At 45.1% G+C, this 21,923-nt stretch overlaps 1 protein-coding gene across 8 annotated transcripts in view; it reads left to right on the top strand.

The window, feature by feature from the left end:
- PTPN3 (protein tyrosine phosphatase non-receptor type 3) overlaps nt 1-21,084 on the top strand; it is a 149,016-nt gene extending 127,932 nt beyond the window's left edge. For all 8 annotated transcript variants that reach the window (XM_086683672.1, XM_086683673.1, XM_086683671.1 and 5 more), the window contains 7 exons: nt 5,864-5,954; nt 6,243-6,304; nt 8,186-8,332; nt 13,734-13,862; nt 14,762-14,907; nt 15,423-15,558; nt 17,251-21,084. In XM_086683672.1, the coding sequence (XP_086539798.1) occupies nt 5,864-5,954; nt 6,243-6,304; nt 8,186-8,332; nt 13,734-13,862; nt 14,762-14,907; nt 15,423-15,558; nt 17,251-17,328 (789 nt within the window). In that variant the 3' untranslated portion in view covers nt 17,329-21,084. The remainder of the gene's footprint in view (nt 1-5,863; nt 5,955-6,242; nt 6,305-8,185; nt 8,333-13,733; nt 13,863-14,761; nt 14,908-15,422; nt 15,559-17,250) is intronic.
- The last annotated feature ends 839 nt before the right edge of the window (nt 21,085-21,923 follow it).

Here is a 21,923-nt window from a genome sequence, read left to right as displayed (position 1 = left end):
ACCCCTTGTCAGGCTTTCCTCGGTGGTTTGCACCCTTTGTTCAAAGCTGCAGATCCGTTGTTCCTTCACTCTACAAATGGTGACTGAACACGCACTTTGTGCCAGGTGCAGTGCTGGCCTAGGGTTTATGGTGATGAACTCAGCAAACAAGACGCCTGCCTTCATGAAGACCACAGTTGGGTGCTTGATGCAGGAAGTAGGCTGTAAGCAGCTGTTTGGAAAGTCCTTGCCTTCCAGTAGATCCCGGTCATTGCTGAAGCCATGAAAGGGAGTCTTTTTTTTTTTTTTTAATTTTGTTTTAATGTTTATTTATTTTTGAGAGAGAGAGAGAGAGAGAGAGACAAAATGCAAGTTGGGGAGAGACAGAGATAGAGACACACACAGAATCCAAAGCAGACTTCAGGCTCTGAGCTGTCAGCACGGAGCCAGACGCAGGGCTCAAACCCACGAGCTGTGAGATCACAACCTGACCCGAAGTCGGACACCCAACTGACTGAGCCACCCAGGCGCCCCTTTCTTGTTTTTTTAAAGTGTATTTATTGTGAGAGAGATACAGCGAGTGCACGTGGGGGAGAGGGAAAGGAAGAGGGGGGACAGAGGATCCGAAGCGGGCTCCATGCTGACAGCAGAGCACCTGATGCAGGGGTCAGACTCGCAAACTGTGAGATCATGACCTGAACCCAAGTCAAATGCTTAATTCACTGAGCCACCCAGGCTCCCTGAAAGGGAGTCTTTCTACTGTTTGATCTCTCCTTACCTATTGCCCCTTCAGCTCCCCCTCCTTTTTTTTTTTCCCTGTCTTTTCCTTTTCCTTCTGCCTCCCTTGGGTTCTCAGCCTCCAGGAATTCTCCCTTTCTCTGGGTGATAGAATGCTTGCTTCCCCTGTGTGGGGCCTTGCCAGCATCCACCAGGGTCGGAGCCCATTAAGTGTCCAAACACTTCATCTGAGGATTGTGACCAGATTTCACATCTGTGGTTGGGCCAGAAGTCTGAAGAGATCAGAGTCCTCTCCTGATACCCTCTCTCTAATATTAGAAGACTTTTTCGAAGAAGAAATGTTTAAATGGGAAAACTGTGTCATCTTACCCACCCCAGCGGTACGGCACTAGAGAGGTCCAGCCTCTGCTGTGCCACTTTCTGTCTTTGGAAGCTAGAGCCAGTGATGTAGGCACTAATTTAAATACGGTTGTTCCAGAACAACCCTTTCTCAGCTGATTTTTTATAATTTTTAGCCCTAAGTTTCACAGCTTTTTAGAACTACACTCTGATGAGACCAAAGCACTTTAGGACTTAAAAATCAATAGTTTTTAATAAAACTAAGTGATCTTCTAACCATCTGTCCCTGGGACTCTTTCTCCAGCCTCCCCGCCCCTCTCATTCTAAGGCAGAATTGCCAGGGTCTGTAACTGGGAGCTCTTGCCCACCTCACACACCTTTAGCCTGGGAATAACCAAAGCCAAGCATATTTTTACAATGAGTAGTTCTTGAAAGAGCCTTGTCTTAATTACGGCTGATGGTCTTTAATTCCTTTCCCTCTGTCCATGAGCCTTCCAGAAAGATCTACATGGGTTTCCAGCATCTCACTTTCTACTCTGAACCACCCTTCTCCAAGTAGTGTTGTCATAGCCTGCTGAGTAGCTCACAAGATCTGGAGAAAAAGTCAATAAAGTAAAGGAAACCAAAAACCCAACTCTTAACACCTTCAGAAACTAGAACTGAAGCAGTTTAGCAGAATTAGGGCTCAGTGCTCACCTTGCAAGGCAGACATGAATATGAGTGTGTTGTGCTTTCTAAAGGCCCCAAAAATCATATCCCTGTTCACCCAGCTTTTTGTAGAATTTAATTTTATGTGTACATTTCTTCTGGTTTTTTTCTCAGTCATTTGAATTTAAGAAATAATTTGCATTGTAATAATTCAAGTAATTTAGAAATAGCCAAAGTAGAATTATCTCCTGACTCCCATATTCTTTAGCTTCTTCCTCTTTGTTACTATTTACAAATAACAATCTGATGCCTGTCCTTCCATACTTGTTCCAGTGCTCATGCCGAGATGTGTTATATACACAAGTGCACACACATATACATTATACACATGTGTGTGTGCTGTTGTATATAAAAGGGATCACCACTGTATTCTGTAACTTGCATTACTTTTTTTTAAGATTTAAACAGATTTTTCTTAATGTTTATTTTTGAGAGAGAGAGCATGCGATTGGGGAAGGGGCAGAGAGAGAGGAAGACACGGGATCTGACACAGGCTCCAGGCTGTGAATTGTCAGCACAGAGCCCAACGTGGGGCTCGAACTCAAGAACCACGAGATCATGACCTGAGTGAAAGCCGGACACTTAACTGACTGAGCCACCTAGGCGCCCCAAGATTTTATTTTAAAGTGCTCTCTACACCCAACATGGGGGTTGAACTCACAACCCTGAGACCAAGAGTCTCTTGCTCTACTAACTAAGCTAGCCAGGTGCCCTTATAACTTGCATTCTTCAGAATAGGTGAATGAATATCTTCCCAAACCTGTAGTTTAATCTTTTTATTGCACATAATTTTGTGGTATGACTGTACCATAATTTAAGTCAATACCTCTCCCTGTTGGTAAATGTTCAGACTGTTTCCAGTTTTCTAATAAAAAAAAAAAAAACGCTTTGCTGTAGATAAATTTCTTTGATATGTATCTTTATGCATTTCTGTCAGATAAAGCCTGGGGAGTGCACATTTAAAAATGTTTAAACACTGCTATTTTATTTTTTATTTTAGTACCTTGACAATCTTATCAACAGATCATTACTGCTGAGATACATTTATATACTTATTGTAATTAAAGCCTTTTGCTGGATCTGTGCTTTTCTGTTAGACCATCTCAAGTTGATTACATTTATGCTTTTATTTGGAAAAAAAAAAAAAAAATCCTTGAACCTCCGGCTTAGCTTTACTGATTATATTCACTTAATTGGATTTTACCTCTATGCAGTTAGTCAGAACCAAAATGTCATTTGGGGAAATTTGACTCAGATATTTTCCTTACGGTATCAAACCAAACCTTCCAGTAAATCCTGAATTTATTTCTAGAATGCTCTCTGTCCATTAAAGCTGTCAGACCTTTGAGAAGTTGTTCACTGGTAGGGCACCTGGGTGGCTCAGTGGGCTGAGTGGCTGACTCTTGACTTTGGCACAGGTCATGATGCCACAGTCCTGAGATCAAGTACTGCGTGGAGCCTGCTTAAGATATTCTCTCTTTCTCTTCCTCTCCTTCTCCCTCACCCCTTCTGTTCTTCTGCCCCTCCTTCGCTCAAGCACATGGGTGAACTCTCAGGCTCTCTCAAAAAAAAAAAATAATAATAATAATTCAGGGGCTTTTTGTTACAAACTGAAATTGTGAAGATCAGTAGCTGAGCTGCAGGAGAGATTGCAAATTCTAAACATTTGGTAAACATATAAGACATGACACAATTGTTGTTGCCAAAAATCTTGATGCTAATTTTCTCCTAATGATTGCTATGCAGTTTGTTTATTTAATTAAAAAGAAAAAAAGAGGGGTGCCTGGTTAGCCCTATCGGTTAAACATCCAACTTTGGCTCAGGTCATGATTTCACAGTTCATAGGTCCGAGCCCCATATCAAAGTCTGGGCTGATGTCTCAGTCTTTCTCTCTCCACCCCTCTCCCACTTGCACTCTCTCTCTCTCTCCCAAAATAAATAAATAGACTTAAAAAAAAAAAAAAAAAGAACCAATAAGAGGAAAACAGATTCACAGAGGCCAATTTACACAACAAAAAATACAAGTTGCAAAAATATTGGGGGGAAACTACTGTCCAGCCTTCTTATTCAAATTGCAAACACCTTTTAGTTGATGATTTGGCCGCAATTTAGTGGATTAGCAATTCTCATACACACCTGTAGGGCAACTTGATTGTATGTATCAAAATCCATAAAAATATGTTTTGATATACTAATTCTTCTAAAAGTTTATGAGTAAAAACATTGAAAACCCCCTAATCAAAAGTAGAGTAAAAGTTAAGTTATGAGAAACTATGATCCAGTAAAAATCATTTTATGTAGAGAATATTTAGAATAATTAATGGCACAAGGACCTAGACACTCTATAATAAGTAGGAAAAAACAGGCTTCAGGCTTCAAAATTATGGTAGTATTTCCCAGAATACTTCTTATGGGATGTGAGGTCCTCCATGGCCAAATTAGCTTGAGAAATGCTTAGCTAATCAGAATTAAATAAGCTTAAGTACTGCAGGGTTGAGCTTCTTGGAGATTCATAGAACATACGATGGCTTATATTTTCCAAATTTCTCTGACCTTGAAACTTTTTAATGTTTACTTATTTTTGAGAGGGAGAGAGAGAGAGAGCACGAGGGGAAGGGCAGAGAGAGAGGGAGACACAGAATCCGAAGTAGGCTCCAGGCTCTGAGCTCAGAGCCTGACACGGGGCTTGAACTCGCGAACTATGAGATCATGACTTGAGCTGAAGTCAGATGCTTAAGTGACTGAGGCACCCACGTGCCCCTGACCTTGAAACATTCTAAGGAATACCTATTAGTATCTTTCAAAACACTGGGGTTCCATAGAACATAATATAGGAAATGCTAATTTGTAATTCAGTCTTATTTTTTGTTTTTAAAAATGTACATCTGTGTCTTCTCTGTTTATATGTGTACTTATGTTTATTTGTATACATAGAAAACTGGAGAAAAAAATGTGAAAAGGGTTCCCTTGGGTTTGTGAAATTACTGATAATTTTTTTTCTTTATACTAGTCTGAATTTCCCAGATATTCTAAGGGAAGAAAAGGTTGCTTCCAACATTGAGAAAAAGTTGTATTGTTTGTAAACTTTCATAAAACCACAGTGACTAGTATTTCACTCTCTAGCTCAAAGTGTGAGAAACAGTTGTATGAAAAAACTCTAGGGCAGGAGGAAACTGGGAAGGAATGGATGTGTCTGTGGTCTTCGTGGGGTTTCCCTGGTGTATACTTATCCCCGGACTCATCAAGTTGTGTACATTAAATATGTACCACTTTTTACATGACAGTCATACCTCAGTGGAGTGTTCTCAAAGGAAGAGAAAACTCTAGCATTGAGTCAGATCTGAATTCAGCCTCCCGTTGGTGATTGTGAGCCAAGGTATTTAATCTCTCCTCCTTGCTTGCAAAAGAAGGGTCCTCTTAGTACCTCTCACACAACCGTTGTCAGAATCACATCAGGCACTGCACAAACATGTAATAGGGTCTTATAGGTGTGCAAAGATGGCTTAATTGGATTTTTTGCTAGTTATTATATTGTACAGCAAAGATACCTCTTAAATGAAGTTTACTACGTATTGGAAGAAATGTTTTTACTGTGCAAACATACTTCTGAGAAGATGAATGAAATGCTCTTGTTGTTCAGCTAAGAACCCGGTTCACTCCATTGAACTGGAGAGAAATGTTTTTAGACTAATATAAATGGTTTCCATTGAACTTTGAGTCAGAATTCTTTTCTTTCTCGACTTGCTTTTATCATTTGTCAAATAACTGTCAAAAAGACAAGATTTTACTTACCATGATCCATTATCTATGACTCAGACCCCTTCCTGTGACTTTTTTTCCCCCCAAAGATCTTCATGTTAAAAAAAAAAAATTAGTGAGTTTAGTCAGTTTCTCATGGGATTGTAGAATTTTTTATTGGGAAGAGTTTTCTTTTAAAACATAGCACCTAATCACTTTTAAATGTTAAGATTTAGTGCCACAGGTGGTAGACTTTATTGTTAAAAGTATGTTTCCATGCTCCCTCCATAGCTGTTTTTTGCAAGGTTGGTTTTTTTGTTTGTTTGTTTTTTTCTCCCCCACTTCTGTATTTGTTATGTAGCAACTCTACAGAAAGAAGCCCGGTCTGGCCATCACGTTTGCAAAGCTGCCTCAAAATTTGGACAAAAACCGATATAAAGATGTGCTGCCTTGTGAGTACCCGGTGTGAATGCTTCCTTCTCTCCCCCACCCCCCACCCCCAACACGCTGAGATAATGTTTCCCTTTTTAACACAGATTGTCTGGTATTCTGGAACGATTTTCAGTGTGTCTGTAAACACCACCATTTTTAATGCCGCCATTTCGACTCTGAACAGTTGGGGAATAGTGTTTATGCTAATGAGGCAAAGCTGTGGATGGGGTTGGGGACTGAACTCTTGTTTCCTTGGTCCGATAAAAATAATGCTCAGGATAATTGGTAAATTTGTTTCTCCCCCACAGATGACACCACCCGGGTATTATTGCAGGGAAATGAAGATTATATTAATGCGAGTTATGTGAACGTAAGTCAAGAATCTGGATAATAAGAGCCCACTGATCACTGTAACAAGCATGAATGGTATGGGTGGTGCTTTGCAGTTGACCAAGTGCTCTCCTGTTCACCCCCTCATTTCAGCACCCCAGCAGCCATTGAGGGAAGGCAGAATAGTCTTTTTACAGAGGACAAAACTAAGGTTCAGAGAGATTAAATAATTTGAAAAGTCACAAAGCTAACAGAAGGTGAGACCAAAACTCAGATTCTGTGTCTCTGACTCCCATCGTCCACATGCCTTCTGTCTTGAACTGCTGACATTTTTGTGGGGGTTTTTTTTTTGTTGTTTGAGGTTTTTTTGTAGGGTTTTTTTTTTTTTTGGTTTTGGGGGTTTTTTTGTTTGCCGGTCGTGCGCTTGTAACTTTCTGTGTTTCCCTCCCCCCCGCCATGTTATTACTGTACATCCCACCTAAAAATAAGGGAGAAAAAAACCACTTGTGCGTGTAACCCAAAAAGAAAACGTAAAAAATTTCACATGTTGTGGGAAAAGCATTCATTCGACCCTGAAAATGAATCTTGGGCAACTTACTTGGCCTCTCTGAACCTCATTTTCTTCATTTAAACCAGGGGTCAGCACACTTTTTCTGTAGAGGACTAGATAATATTTCAGTCTTTGCAAGCTGAGGGAAAATGGAGGCTATTACTTAAGTAGTTATATGACCATTTAAAATGCAACCATGTAAAAACATTTTTAAAACACTCTTAGCTTGCAAAGTGACAGTCAGATTTGGCCCTCAGGCCAAAGTTTGCCAACCCTTGACCTACATGAACAGATGATTTCTCAAGTTCTCAAGTTATAGCAAAATATCAAAAACTACCCTAATAAAGATGGGTGTTATCAGTGATTCCATTTATCCCAAAACATCTATGGAATTCATTGACCCTCACTTCAACATTCCTGATGCCTTGAAAGCAGAGCATCAGATTTGGTGAGGTCAGCAGGATCACGTAATCTGGTGTCTTTACAGGGAAATTGGGGAACTGAGACCAGGGTTGAAGAAGCCAATAACCCAAACATCAACCAAACCATGAATTGAGTGCCTCTGTGTACCCCACCTAAGAATGAATGAATCACAGTGTCACTTGAAAGTTCAGCAGGTTCTGACTGTTTTTTCATAGAAATGACTCTGTTCAGAGGGAAGAAGTAAAAGCAGAGCAGGATGGGAGGAGGGATACTGAGGACAGTTGAAAACATTTTGATGTTTAACATTAATCAACTCAAATAACTGTGTGAGGTGATGGATGTGATCATTAACTTGATTGTGGTGATTATTTCACAATATATGCATACATCAAACCATCATGTTGTATACCTTAAATAATATGCAATTTTTATTTGTCAGTTACACTTCAATAAAGCTGGGTGGGGGGAAGGATTGATCAACTCGATGACACGGGCATTGGAACCCTGCAGAAAGCAAAGTGCAGCATAGTGGTGGTATAAGGCTGTATGGTCTATGCTTCAAAGGAAAGCAAGTAGATTTTGATAGAAAGCCCTGTGTGGGGAAAGATTTGGGCATGAAGACTGGTATGAATGGCTGAAGATGCAGATGGCCAATTTCGATATAGCAGTAAAGATCATCCAAACTCTTCTGCCGTCTTGTAGGTACATTTCTGATTATTGCCTACTGAGTGTCACATAGCTTTATCTTAAGTAGTTAATGCTAGTATTATTGTCAAGTATCTTTCAAGGATTTTTAAAAATGGCTTTTTCTTTGATTTTTCTTATTGGCTGTACATTGACAGAATATTCTGTTGTGATGTCCGTTACCAACTAGAAGAGTGTAAGATCCAGTTCCGTGGCCACCTTGTGGCAGTGACAGATTCTAATGTCTTAACAATCTCTTGCCAGATGGAAATTCCTGCTGCTAACCTTGTGAACAAGTACATCGCCGCTCAGGGGCCCCTGCCACATACCTGTGCACAATTTTGGCAAGTCGTCTGGGATCAGAAGTTATCACTCATTGTCATGTTGACGACTCTCACAGAGCGAGGGCGGGTAAGTGGCTTGATTTCTGATTCAAACGTGGGCGTGTCACGCCGTGCTCTATGCAACATGAATCTCAGACCTGGAAAGGGTCTTAAATATCACTTGGTCCAGCCCCTACATGACCCATAAATCTCCTTTAGAGACTTACTGATAGTCACCTCCAGTGTCGGGGAGCTCAGCACTCCTGTCCATTCCCTGGCCTTTCTCTGAGCTCACACAGCCCCTCCCACTCCTGGTTCAGATCCATTATAATTAGCCAGAAGGCAGTCTCCTTTGCCTCACCTCCCCTGCCCCAGAACCCGTGTGTTGACTGCAGCCTCACCCACCCAGGACAAGGGCTGGTCCTGCGAAGAGCAGTGTGGGTGCTAGGCTCACAGTGGCCATAACAAGTGGGAGGCATTACAACTTCTGTCAGCCTCTGTTTGCTTTGCAGCAAAAGCCGATGCAAAAAGAAGAAAGAAGGGCTTGATTAGGAGAGTGATGGGCACCACACTGTGCTTTAGCAGGGCATGCATTTTCCATAGGAACAGATCACTGGTTATATAACAGTAGTCACTGTGCAAGGGGTACCTGTATTATACATTCTCTAACTTGTGCATACATTGAGATATCTTCATTATGAAACATTTATTCAGAAACCCATTCCAAAGTCAGATATAAATTAACTTTGAGCCACCTGTTTTGAATGATCTGTGTGCTGCTTCCTCCCAGGCCTCTCTCCTTGGTACATGGTTCAGAATACCAAATTGATCCACACCGAAAATCAGAATACACAGGATTGGAATGAATAGTATGTTTGAGAACAGTCTATACTCTCAACCTGAAACAGCAAAATAAGAATTCCTACTAATTCTGCAGAGACAGCCCCAGGGATTGCAAAGGACTTGTATGTGTGTCTCCCAGGCAGAGGGCTCCCCACTTCTGCAAAAGCACCTCCAAGGTCCATCTTGTTAGTGTTCAGCCCTGATTTTTAAAAAATTACTCCTTACAACTAGCTGAAATCCACGTGGCCTTGAACCTCCACCCCACCTGTTTCTCCCACCTGGAAGACACAGAATAATTTACCCCTCTCCTCTATGCACTTGGCTCTTTAGGGATCTAAAAATAATGTCAGACTTGTGTTATTAAGTTCTAAGTAAATACTCTTGCCTTCTAGGCTCAGAACCCAAAGCCGGCACTTGCAAATATGTGCACACACACACTCTTTCTCTCTCTCTCATAAAAAGAGAGTTAAAGTATTAGGGGAGTGATGTTGAAGCCATCCTCAACCCAAGTTGAGACCATCCGTGGCAAAGTTTGCTTTACCGCCATGCAGTTCTGTTATTTAATCCTCTGATTCCACCACCACACCCCACACTGTAGGCCCTGTTCTGGGCCATTTCTGCTATTTTGTAGATGACTAATGTCAACTTTATTGCCTCCCCGTCTCCACGATCTGCCAGTCCCCCCATTTGAAAACTGAGCTATGTTTGTCTGCCTATTCTGTGACTTCTGGGTGCTTGAATGCTCCAGGTTCTCTCAAAATATTCGTGGAGGTGCCATTCTGCTGGGTCGTAAGGTCTTTCAGGGCCATGGGGCGTGGTCTCCTCACCTGGATTGGGCTTCTCTTTCTGCTGTAAAGTTGACTCTGCCCTTTCCCGCTCTGAGGTCATTAGTGAGCCGCAACAGGCATGGCTAGCGACAGATGATCTGCTCTGGACAGGAGCCCCTTCTTCCCTTGTCCTATTTGTTCCAGCTCGGAAAGAAGGGCCCTTTCTTCCTTCCGATAGGCCTTACTTCCTCTGGCTGTTCTTACAGGTCCTGCCCCTCCTGCTCTGTCCTGATTGCGTTCCACCCACCCCCCTCTTATTCATCTACTCTGCACCTGAGCTCCTCTGAGGTCTCCCTGTGGCCCAGGGGGCTTCTCTGTTTCCCAGCCTGTCTTCCTGACTAAGCCCAGCCCAGCAGGCCCCTTGTCCTGAGTCAGCAGTCCCTTCATTATCTCTGGCCCTGGGGACTTACCCCTCTTGTTTATCAATTGTTAGAAACCTGTTCTTCTGAAATCCAGGCTACATGTTCCCTCCCTCTCCTGTTACAAACTCTCAGCTGACCCGAGCCCTTTATCTTGAGGATCCTTATCTGGTCCTCACCACCACCCACAGCTTCTCCCTGTGTATGTGCCACTTCTGATATGGATGATCTCATACCAGTTGATTCACCCCCAAAGCCTCAGTTTACTCGTATGCGAAACAGAGACACTAATAGTATCTACCTCATAGGGTTTTTTGAGGTCAAGCTAATGTCCATAAAAAGTACCATTGAGAACTAGGCACACACTGTTCAGTAGATAGTAGGCGTTAGCATCCTCCCCCCCATAGCCAGCATCAATGTGGAAACAGAGACTGAAGGAAGTCTAGTAACTTGCCCAGGATCACACACTTGGTTAGTGGAGCGCATTATTAACCAGGATTGAAACTCAGGGTTTCCACAGACCCCTTGCTCTTTCTACTACACCCTTAGTGCTTTGAGATCCAAATAGACCTAAAATCCAAATTTGATCAAGAAGTAGAATGTCCAGTTCTGGTGAATTCGCTGGGAATCTCTGGAAACAGGTGTTTGTAGCTCTGCCTTATACGGGCTGATCACTTCAGAGACCCTTCCCATCCGTTGTCCTGTGAGTAGGATGCTTGAGAGTCTGTAGCAGAAATTGACACCCTGTGTGGGTCTGCAGCCTGCCCGGGCAGGCTACCCAGGTATAATATGAAGCTGGCCCCCATATGCAGGGGACCGGGAGAGACTAAAGGAAGACGCAGGCTACTCTAGGTTGGTAGGTGGCAGTTTGGGGTGGCTTTTTGTTGTTGTTGTTGTTGTTAAGTTTATTGATTTTGAGAGAGAGAACATAGCAGGGGAGGGGCAGAGAGAGAGGGGAAGAGAGAATCCCAAGCAGGCTCAAACTCATGAACCATGAGATCATGACCTGAGCTGAAACCAAGAGTCGGACGCTTAACCAACTGAGATTAGGTGGCATTTTATTTTATTTTATTTTAATTTTTTTAATGTTTATTTATTTTTGACAGAGAGAGAGACAGAGCATGAGCAGGGGAGGGGCAGAGAGAGAGGGAGACACAGAATCTGAAGCAGGCTCCAGGCTCTGAACTGACAGCACAGAGCCCGATGCGGGGCTCGAACTCACAGACCATGAGATCATGACCTGAGCCGAAGTCGGATGCTCAACCAACTGAGCCACCCAGGTGCCCCATAGGTGGCATTTAAAATTTTTTTTTTTCAACGTTTTTTATTTATTTTTGGGACAGAGAGAGACAGAGCATGAACGGGGGAGGGGCAGAGAGAGAGGGAGACACAGAATCGGAAACAGGCTCCAGGCTCCGAGCCATCAGCCCAGAGCCTGATGCGGGGCTCGAACTCACGGACCGCGAGATCGTGACCTGGCTGAAGTCGGACGCTTAACCGACTGCGCCACCCAGGCGCCCCAGGTGGCATTTAAAATAAGCAAAGGGAACTTACGAGGCTTGTCATAACCACAAAACAAATGGTTCCCTGTACCTTTCCACTAAATCTTAAATGTTTATAAAGAGGGGCACCTGGGTGGCTCAGTCAATTAAGCGTCCAATTCTTGGTTTCGGCTCAGGCCATGATCTCATAGTTAGTGGGTTCAAGCCCACATCGGGCTCTGTGCTGACAGTACAGAGCCTGCGTGGGATTCTCCCTCCCTCTCTCTCTGTCCCTCCCCCACTCGTTCTCTCTGTCTCTCTCAAAATAAATAAACTTAAAAAAAAGTTTATAAAGAGACCCTAAGTGGGCTCAGTTATGTATACAATGTAGGTGTTTTCAACCCCATGTTACTATCCTAAGGCTGTGTCCTTGGAGCAGCCCCTGGGAGCAGGAAAGGCAAGCAGACCCCACATTCCAAGGACAGGGGAGGGCGTGTGGAGCCTCTGAGTGCCCAGGTCCAGCTCACCGGCCAGTGTGGTCACGTCTTTTTGATGATGTTCCCCAACACCTGGTGAGGATGAGGCAGGTATAGGCCAGTGGGTATCGACTCTGCCTCGGCTTCTGGGGACAGGGGCCCCTTCATGTCTATGGAAGTTGGGAAATGGCCACTAGCCAAAATACCCACATTTAAGGTTTACAAGTAAATTCTTAACTCCAGCTTCCCAACAGCATACTTTAATTTCAAATACTCCATGTGACGTTTGAAAATAAGAATAGAAAAGCTGTTCCAGACAAATTACGTGCATCTGTTGGTTTATAGCCCCTTTTAGCTGTACACAAATATAATTTTTATGTAAGATGTTGCAACTCTAGGCTTGGAGAAAAAAACAAATTTGAGTGAGTCAGAATTTGATGGAACTATGATGGGATGGATAGCATGGCCCTGAATTTTGCTTTGAAGCCAGAGGCAAGAGCTAAGACGGCTTCAGGGTTTGGAAGGGAGGATTAAAAGGGAGACGTTGAGCCTGTAGGGAAGCCGCAGCAGCCCTGAGACCTTGGGCAGGTCGCTTACCCCACGGGGGCCAGGGTTCCTCATCTGCCATCCAGGAGTGTGTCATGTCAGCTCCATGAGTCATCTGAGGGCTTAGGGGACACTGCTCAAATGTAAAGGGATGTTCATCTCGGTTTGGGAACTTCTTTCCCTGGGATTTTGGTGGAATCTCTGATCACCCTTCTTCATGTTGATGTGGGCCCCCCATAACCACAATGGTAACCTGAGCCCCCATGGTGAGCCTGGCACTGCCCACCATTCCCTCCGACCTCTGTCACCGTCTGGGAGGCAGGTGCTGTCCCTGTCTGTCAGGCAAAGACTGCAAATCCGAGAGGTTGGGTAGCAGGTTCAAAGTCATGTGGCTAACAGAAGATAAAATGAGTCCAGTGGAGTTCTGACTTCCACCTGTGTGCTCTTAACCTCTGTGCCATGAGGCCTTCCTTCTACTCATGTGGGTAGGTGAGGGATGGTGAAAGGAGGGTGAGGTGGAAGGGGGGTGGTGTGAAGAGCAGAGAAGGGGCCTGAGCGCCTGGAGTGGGCTTGATGGGGAATGGGAAAGGATGAGAGGGAGAGGCCGCTCCTAGGTCAAGGCACTGTGTCTGAGGCCTCTCCTGTTCTTCCAGCAAGTGGACCCTGGTGACGAAGAGGGTGAGCTCTGTACTCCTCCTCCGGGCTCCAGCTCCAGGCTGGCTTGAGAGCTGTGGCCTCGGCCCTTGCAGGCTGACCTCCACCCTATTCTCCAGGAGAGGAGGGGACGCTCCTTTGGGAACAGGGAACAGACCCAGAGCACATTGGCTTTGCAGCTCTCAGAGTACCTGGTGTGAGTGAGAGGGCTCCGGTCAGATGCCCACCTGTCCATCCAGGTAACGGCTCATGTGCACCACCCCCACAGCGGAGGTTAGCTCATACCCAGGGGTTTTCTTGCAGACCAAATGTCACCAGTACTGGCCTGATCCTCCCGACGTCATGGAACACGGCAACTTTCACATCCGCTGTCAGTCAGAGGACTGCACCATCGCTTATGTGTTCCGAGAAATGCTGGTCACCAACACCGAGGTGAGCGGTGTCCCTTCAGTGAGTGGTCCGGGGGAGGGTGCAGCTTCAAGGCAGGTGCTAGACCAGATCCGCTGGGGGCCTGCACAGGGCAGTGCTTCCAGCTCTGTTCTCCGTTCACTCCTGGTGAGCATTTGGGTAAACGCTTGTGAAAGAACCAGCGCCCTTGTTCACAGCACCACTGTTCACACTAGACAGCAGTGAGAACGCCCAAGTGCCCCGGGACGGATAAATGGATAGACAAGATGTGGTATATTTACAGAGTGGAGCGCTATTCAGCTTTTAAAAGGAGGGAAGTTCTGATGCATGTTATAGCAGTGCTGAACCTTGAAAGACCTTATACTAGGTCAAGTAAGCCAGTCACAAGAGGAAAGTATTATGTGACTGTATAGAGTCCCTGGGCTAGTCACAATCAGACAGAAAGAGGTGGGGTGATTGGCTGGGGGCGGGGGGAATGAAGAGTTAGTGCTTCATGGGTACAGAGTTTCCACTTGGGAAGATGAAAAAATCCGGGTAATAGCAGTGATCGTTGCACAACCCTGGGAATGTACTTAATGCCACTGAACTATATACACTTAATGGTTACAATGGTAAACTTCGTGTTACATGTATTTTACCCTTTTGAAAAAAGAAAAAGCCAGTGAGTGTGGCCCTGATGGCAAGTACCATAGGAGCGAGTGGGAAGAAATCTCAGTGGACAGAAGGAAGCAGTCCTGACAGGGTGGCCCGAGCTGTGTCCTGGAGGGGGGAGCAGGAGTTTCCAGGGGCCACCGCAGGGCTGTGCGCAGCGGGCGAAAGGGCGTCAGGAGACAGGACCGCTGAGCTGAGGCTGAGGCTGGGGCCAGACTCAAGCTGCCCACTTGCTGGCTTGGCTCACCGAGGCCACCCTGCATCTTCCACAGACCGGGGAAGAGCACACTGTGACACATCTCCAGTATGTCGCGTGGCCTGACCACGGCGTTCCTGATGACTCCTCGGACTTTCTGGAATTTGTAAACTACGTGAGGTCCCTGAGAGTGGATGGTGAACCGGTGTTAGTTCACTGCAGGTACTGTGGCTTCCAGGTTTACTTTGGTTTGGTTTTTAAATACACATATTCCGTAGGGAAAGACCTGAGGAAACTTGGCAGAGATCACCCTAAATCCCATGAGACTCTATGCTTTTACGAGAAGGCTCTGCTCATTTCTTCTTCGCTGTTTCAAAAGATTGGGAATTTTATGAAAGCATAAACCTCTGATTGTAGAACTGAAGAAGCCCACTCCCCCCCTCCGCTCTCCCTGTGTCCTTGAGTTGCTGACCTTCACAATAGATGTGAACAAGAGGAGGGTGCAGCCCTTAAAGGTGGGTTTCTTTTCATCGGTGTTTAAGCCCTGGCCTCAGAATATATGAGGAGAGGCCTTTTCAGCCTGTTGGAGAGCACAGCCTGAATGTGTGTTTTGTATTCCCGAAGGTCAGGGGAGGAGAGCTCTGTCTGAGTAAACGTGGGAACTGGCTAGGCATTAAGCTGGGCCGTGCAGAAATACTGCCTGAGCAAATCCCAGGTCTCTGCTTCTGTCCCCCCAGTGCTGGCATAGGTCGTACTGGCGTGTTGGTCACCATGGAAACAGCCATGTGCCTAACTGAGAGAAACCTGCCCGTTTACCCACTGGACATCGTCCGGAAAATGCGAGACCAGCGTGCCATGATGGTGCAGACATCAGTGAGTAGAAATCCATTGATAAAAGTCATAACGATGGCCCACGCTTTCTGAGCACTTGCCCTGGGCCAGGCCTGTGTGAAGGGCTTTGCAGGTTAAGAGACCAAGGCTCAAGGGCACTGCAGTGCTTGCCCAAGGTCACAAAACTTGTCAGGGGCTGAGCGACTCCAAAGCCCGCCCCATCTGACCTCTGTCTCTCACTGTCCATCCCTTTCACCGCGTCTGTGCTGTGTTTCCAGCCAGCCACGTGGCCAGGGAGCAGCCCAGGTTGCATTCTACATGGTCAAGCCGCTGGCCCATCATTTGTCCCTCAGAAGCAAACAGAGCCACCTGAGGGTTTTACTCCACCTGTCCGTGTACAGGTGAGCCTTTTGGCTCAGTGGACGTTTCACATGGCCCTGCTCTCTCCTCTTGGGCTATCTCCCATGTCTGCCACATCTGGGTAAGTGGCACTGCAAGTGTCCTCAAGAGGAATCCTGTGGTTTTTCCCTAGAACCACAAGAGGGGCCGGGCGGGTGATGTAGAAAAATGAGCATGATTCAGGCCCCTCCACATACTGGGTGACCTTAGATAATCACTTAGCTTCTCTCCAAGCCTCCATTTCCCCATCTGCAAAATGGGGACCATCCCACATTCATTTCGATAATTGCACACACCGAAGAGACCCAGACTTGTATGTAGTAGGAAGACTGAATTAGTTATAAATCTCAGCAGTAATGGGGGAAGTCCAAGGGTAAGAACTCGCTGGAAGACCATCAAAGCTGACTTTGAAAAGCCAAGGAAGGCTTTCTGGAGGAGTGGCCTCTAAGGCAAAACCCCCCCAGATGAATGAGGCGGCATAAGCAAAGAAAAGAGTGGTAAGTCCACCGTGCAGCCAGCTCCGTGTCCTCAAAGGCTCAGGGACAGAGTTTATGAGATTTCTCTAATGATCGGGACCTCTTGTTTTATATTAGACTCAGGAAATACAATTAAGAGGGAGAAAACCGGGTTATTAAGAATATTGTTCTCTGCCCCGCTGCGTGGTATGGAAGACCTCATTGCCGGTTAAAAATTTTGACAGTGCATCTTCTTGGTAGATTTGCTTAGCTGGTGAAGAAGCACAGTCTCAATGCTTTCTTTCACCCCGCACACTTCACTAAATGAGTTTCTCGGGCATTTCTTAATATAAAGGGCCGTATCCCACAGAGCAGCTTTAGTGGCTCTCCTTTTTTTTTTTTTTTTAAGACAAAATCAAGACTCCTTCACCTTACCCTGCACAACCAGGTCCCAGTCACCAGTGCAGCCTCTCCGTCCGTGCCCAGGTGTTCCAGGCAGGGGCTCCGAGCCCGACAGTGCCACTCAGAATGGGCCATCGGAGTCTCCACACTTGAGTGTACTGTACAGTAGAATGGCCACCCCGCAGTGACTTCACCCCTTCCCTGGCTCCTCCAGACCACCGGCCCCTCCCTCTGCTGTGGTTTCCATGACACTCTCCCTACCGCTCTCTGGGAGCAGCCCCCAGCCCTCACGTAGGAATCATGGCTTCACGGGTGTGCCTTCACGGTGTTTCCCTGGCACGTAGCACAGGGTCTGGCCTGGCCCGGAGCTGGAGGTCAGAGAGTATTTATGAGCAACGTAAAAGAGTACGCAGAGATGTGGTAGGAGGCAGAGTTTATGGAACCGTGGCTGGACTGACACCTTTCTTTTCTCTTCCAGAGCCAGTACAAGTTTGTATGTGAAGCGATTCTTCGTGTTTATGAAGAAGGCTTAGTCCAAATGCTGGATCCCAGTTAAGACAACTGTGAAATGTTCATTCCTCTTTCCCAGGGGCATCCTCCTTAAGGACAGACCTTCTCTTTGGAAGCAGCAAGAGGAATTTGTAGGCTGTGGGGAAGGAATGAGCACATTTGAACCCAGGCACTTTAAAGTTCTATAGAAGAGGTATCGTGTACATAGGAACCGTGTAGATACGCATGCGGTTGCAGCGTCAGTTAGGCCCGTTGTTCCTCAGAGAGAAGTAAGCAAATGCGGATCTCAGTTTGGGGCCTGTCCTATTGCCTTCCTCCCTAGACATCACTGTGTTCCTGTAAACCATCCTTGGGCAATTGAGAGGGGACGCCAGCAATGCTCTTGACCGCCCAGAAACAAGATGGTGTGGCTATTTCGAGTTGCTTGGATGTTTTGTGTGTATATGTTTATCGGACTCTAAGGGCTGAGCTTTCTGTCCTTCTAGACGGAGCTGGAACCGTTAGCATTCACCTGCCCCCTGCTAAGGAAACCCTGATGAATGTACTAAATGGCAGGGTGGTGGGATTTCAGGCTGAAGGAGCGGGCAGTACCTTTTCTGGCCTCCCTTCCTCTGTCCCATCTCCCTGCCACGTCCCATATTCATGTTTCTGAGAATCCTAAGATGCCCCGCTTCCTCCCTGCATTACTGACCCTATTCAGGTGCTCACGCGGTGCCTGGACCGGATTAGTCATGCAGCTTCGATTGAGTTTTCAGTGGAGACTCTGAGCATGAGGACTCCCGCTTTATCCTGTCGTCCGTGCGTTAGTTTTAGGAGGAAGTGCTCTTCGCCTCTGCTTGCCTCTTGCTGTACATGCAGAACCCGAGACTGGAATTATCGACTACTGAATCTACTACATGGATTGCTGCTACTTCAAGCTATGTTACACTTGAAACATTACGATTTTCCTGAGGGGAGATGGGATATCATCTAAATGTTCAGAATCGTTGGCCCTGCTGAGGAAAGATCTAGTCATGGAACCATGGGAAACCCAGCTTCTAGAGGGTTGTCCGTGGATGTGTGTGGATGTGTGTGTGTGCGCGCCCATGGTAAGTGTTTCTCAGGACTCCTAACTTGATTCAAATTACAGTTGAGTTTATATAAAGAATGAGTCTCTGTATAGAAGAACAAATGTGTGCATTCACCCTCAGTTACAATGGTCTCCATTTCATTTCAAAGGAGAGGATCAGGCTATCTGAATATAAACACAATTTGATGTTAATTTATTCTAAGTTCACCCTGATTTTGATTGTCCTAAAGAATTCTGCCTTTGTTCATACTGTGTTAAATTTTTAAAAAATTTGTGACAGGATTGTAGCAAATTATTATTTAAGGAAAATAAATTACGTAAAAATTTTAATGTGGTATTTTTAAATAGCAGTTTTTATGTACCCTGAAGGACAAGGAAGCTAAGCCAGTTTCTTAATGGGATTTACAGAAAAAGGATGCTTTCATATCATAGTGCACAGAAGTGAAGCCATTTTGATGTTTAACAAACTCTGGACCAATTGAGTAGTTTCCTGGATGCGAGAGGGATAAAGACCCATATGATGGGAGCCGGGTTTCTAAAGGTTCTTTATCTCCAGACTTAGCATATTTAATTGCATACTTCCCTCTTTCCCCCACCAATATTTTACTGCCGAACGGCAGGGGTGGGAGGGAGGCGTCACACGGTGCCATCACCCGCTACTGTGAAACAGGAGACCACCTAAGCCCGATCCTCGTCAGATTCATGCTAAGCCAGCAGAATGAATCAGGAGAGGTTGGAATTATGCAGTTGGAGATTTGGTTCCCGGTCCCACTCATCAACAACTAGCTCTTGGCCTGCTCACTTAAGAGTGCTACCTCTCTTTCCTCTATTTCCTGTAATTACAGCGTCCTGTAAAATAGGAGAAATAATGCTGAGGCTATGGGTTGAATACGAGGATTGAATAAAACGCTATCAGTGTGAGTTTTCATCAGCTGGAATCCATCTGACACTGCTGCAGATGCATTACTTGGAAGAGTTAACTTACCAGTGATTAGCCCCAAAACCCATGAAATAGAAGTGGAATTGTATGGATTTTTCTAAGAGAACGTTTCTTGGGCTGAGAACAAAAGCACAAAGGAATATCCTCATACCAGTGCCTTCTTTCAATCTGGACTCAGAAAAAATTCTACCAGTTAAGTCCCAAAAAAGAGGGGAAGGTGGAAAGCTGAGCTAAATTTAAATGCCATCAGGATGTTTAGCAAATCATTGCCATTTGATACAAATGCATCATCCCCCTGTGTGCAAGAAGCTTGAGGAGTCTAAATGTGTTTGGAGAGTTGTGTTTTACTTCTTTTAAGCAAATTATTTAATATAGTTGCAGGAAGGCTGTCATTACTGTACATAAATTTCAAAACAGTTTACCAGAGGTTGCAACTAGCCTTTTTCTGCCACCGTGCAGGCCAGAAGTTCAGACCCAGCAGATGTTACTCGGAACAGAATTTATGAAATACTGGGGAAGAACAGGACAAGAGAATTATCTAAAGGGGCAAAATATACGAGTAAAAATTACTATAGATACAACCAATTAAATTCTGTACCTCAGCATTCCTGCTGCAGTACTTTACATATTTAAACAATAACACTGAAGCCTTTTTTGGTCCTAAGTGGGAAGCATCAAAATCATGGGAAATATTTTGCCTAGGAAATTTGGCTGGATGTGAACAGAGAGGACATTTTACATTTGTGTTTTGTTCTCTGGAAGATCTGATCAGATCCACTCATGTGCTGACTTAGGATGGGACATCCCTCCCGTGTCACTCTATAGCACCTACACTTGGTGTTTTGACTTCCGGCGGGGGTTGGGGGGGGGGGAGATTGAACTCGATTTGGCTAGGGGAGGTCAGGATGGGGGGTGTTATATCACCAACATGTGCTGGTCCATAATTCCTACCACAGTAATTTATATTTAAAAATGTTTTTGATTAAGTTTTTTATTTTAATTCCAGATAGTTAACACTAAAAATGCTTTTATTTAGATTAGTGTAGATGCTGTTTCTTTTGTGTTGCTACCTGATATTTTTGTTGTTGTTGTTCCTCAGAAATTACCATTTGAGTGCGAAAGAAAGAAAGAAAGAAAGAAAGAAAGAAAGAAAGAAAGAAAGAAAAAGAAATTATCATTTGAGTGAAATCAACAGCCCTTTTCATCCTTCAGAGGCAACAAAGAGGTGGCCTCAATAGGGAAGGCTCATTCGCATCTAGACCTAGACTTGGGTGACTTGGGTGACTCGGGCCTCAATTTCCTTATGTGTAAAAAAGAGGAATTTGGGCTGCACTAAATGAGTTCTTTGGTTCTTTCAACGTTTACCATTCTGGGAGTCTGTATTGCAGAGAATGGAAATTAGCCCTAAATCAAAGCCATATAACTCCTGGAGAGAAATGTGTCACATTTCCATGACTTGTCTCCAAGAGATTGTCCCTAACCTTGGCGGGGTTGAATGCCAAGACAAGGATTGCCACTGTCCAGTTCTTGCCCTTCTGCGCTGAGATCAGAATCGTAAAGATGGCAAAGACTGACCTCAGCCTGCCTCTGAGGAGTCTGATGGCTGACTGTCCGCCATCTTTGTAACCCACATTCTGTTTGCAGCAATGAAAAGATCGGTGTTATGTAGTTTCGAAAAGTATCTTAATGAGCAATATTTTTTTTTCCTGTAAATTCGAGATGTTTTTCATTCTGACCTGTCAGCGACGCTACTGAAAAAGTTTGATCAATATAAAAACATTCAAGCTATGCAACACTGTGTGTCGAGATTTTTTTTATTCTAATCATCGTCTTGATTTCTGAAAGGGTTTTATTATGCTTGCGTTCTGTTTGTTTGTTTGCTTTTTAGTAAATATTAACTCTCTTGGAGGAGCGTGCTCTCTGCCCATCCCTACCTTCCCTCTGGTCAGGAGCATGGCCGTGCAGAGTACCTGCTTCTGTCTTGACCTTGTGTGGCTAATTCTAAATTTGAATTGGGTTCAGCTGTCATGACAACAGCAGCTTACGCAAAGAAGTTTCAGTACTTTCTATCACCCAGGGCTGCCAGGGTGGCTCCGTGATCCCCAGAACCCAGGTTCCTTCCAGCTTGGTTCTCTGCCAACCCCAGTATGCAGCTTTAACACTGAGGTCCATGAAGATGGCTCCAGCCAACAGGATAGAGGAGAGGGAAAGGAGAAAGCAAAACCCCTTCCCTCAGGGTGTGCCATCTGGTTGTTGTGCATCCCATTGAACAGAACTTAGGGGCAGGGCTACACCTACTGCAAGGGAGTCTAGGAAAGGTTTTTATTCCAAGAAACCATGTGCCTAAAAATTCAGGAGTTCTGTTTCTGAGAAGGAAAGAATGGGTTTGCGGGATAATTAATGATCCCTGCCATCGCTCAACCCTTTGCTCACCTTTCTTACCCCTCACATAGAGCCCGTTCCTCCTCTCTCCAAGGTAGACAACCCAAGCCCCAGCCACTTGTGGCATGAAGTTCAACCTAAGATCACCTTTGGGTGATCTGTGGGCTTCCCCATCATCTCTGGGTGGCTTCCTGTCTAATCACCCGTAAACTCAAGACAAGTGATCTCCCAACGCCCCCCGTCAACAGTA

Source organism: Puma concolor, chromosome D4 (assembly GCF_028749965.1).
Source record: "Puma concolor isolate L17-30 chromosome D4, mPumCon1.1.hap2, whole genome shotgun sequence".
Taxonomy (NCBI): Eukaryota; Metazoa; Chordata; class Mammalia; order Carnivora; family Felidae; genus Puma; species Puma concolor.
The sequence above is the reverse complement of the archived record's forward strand: the minus strand, read 5'-3'. Positions and strand labels throughout refer to the sequence as shown.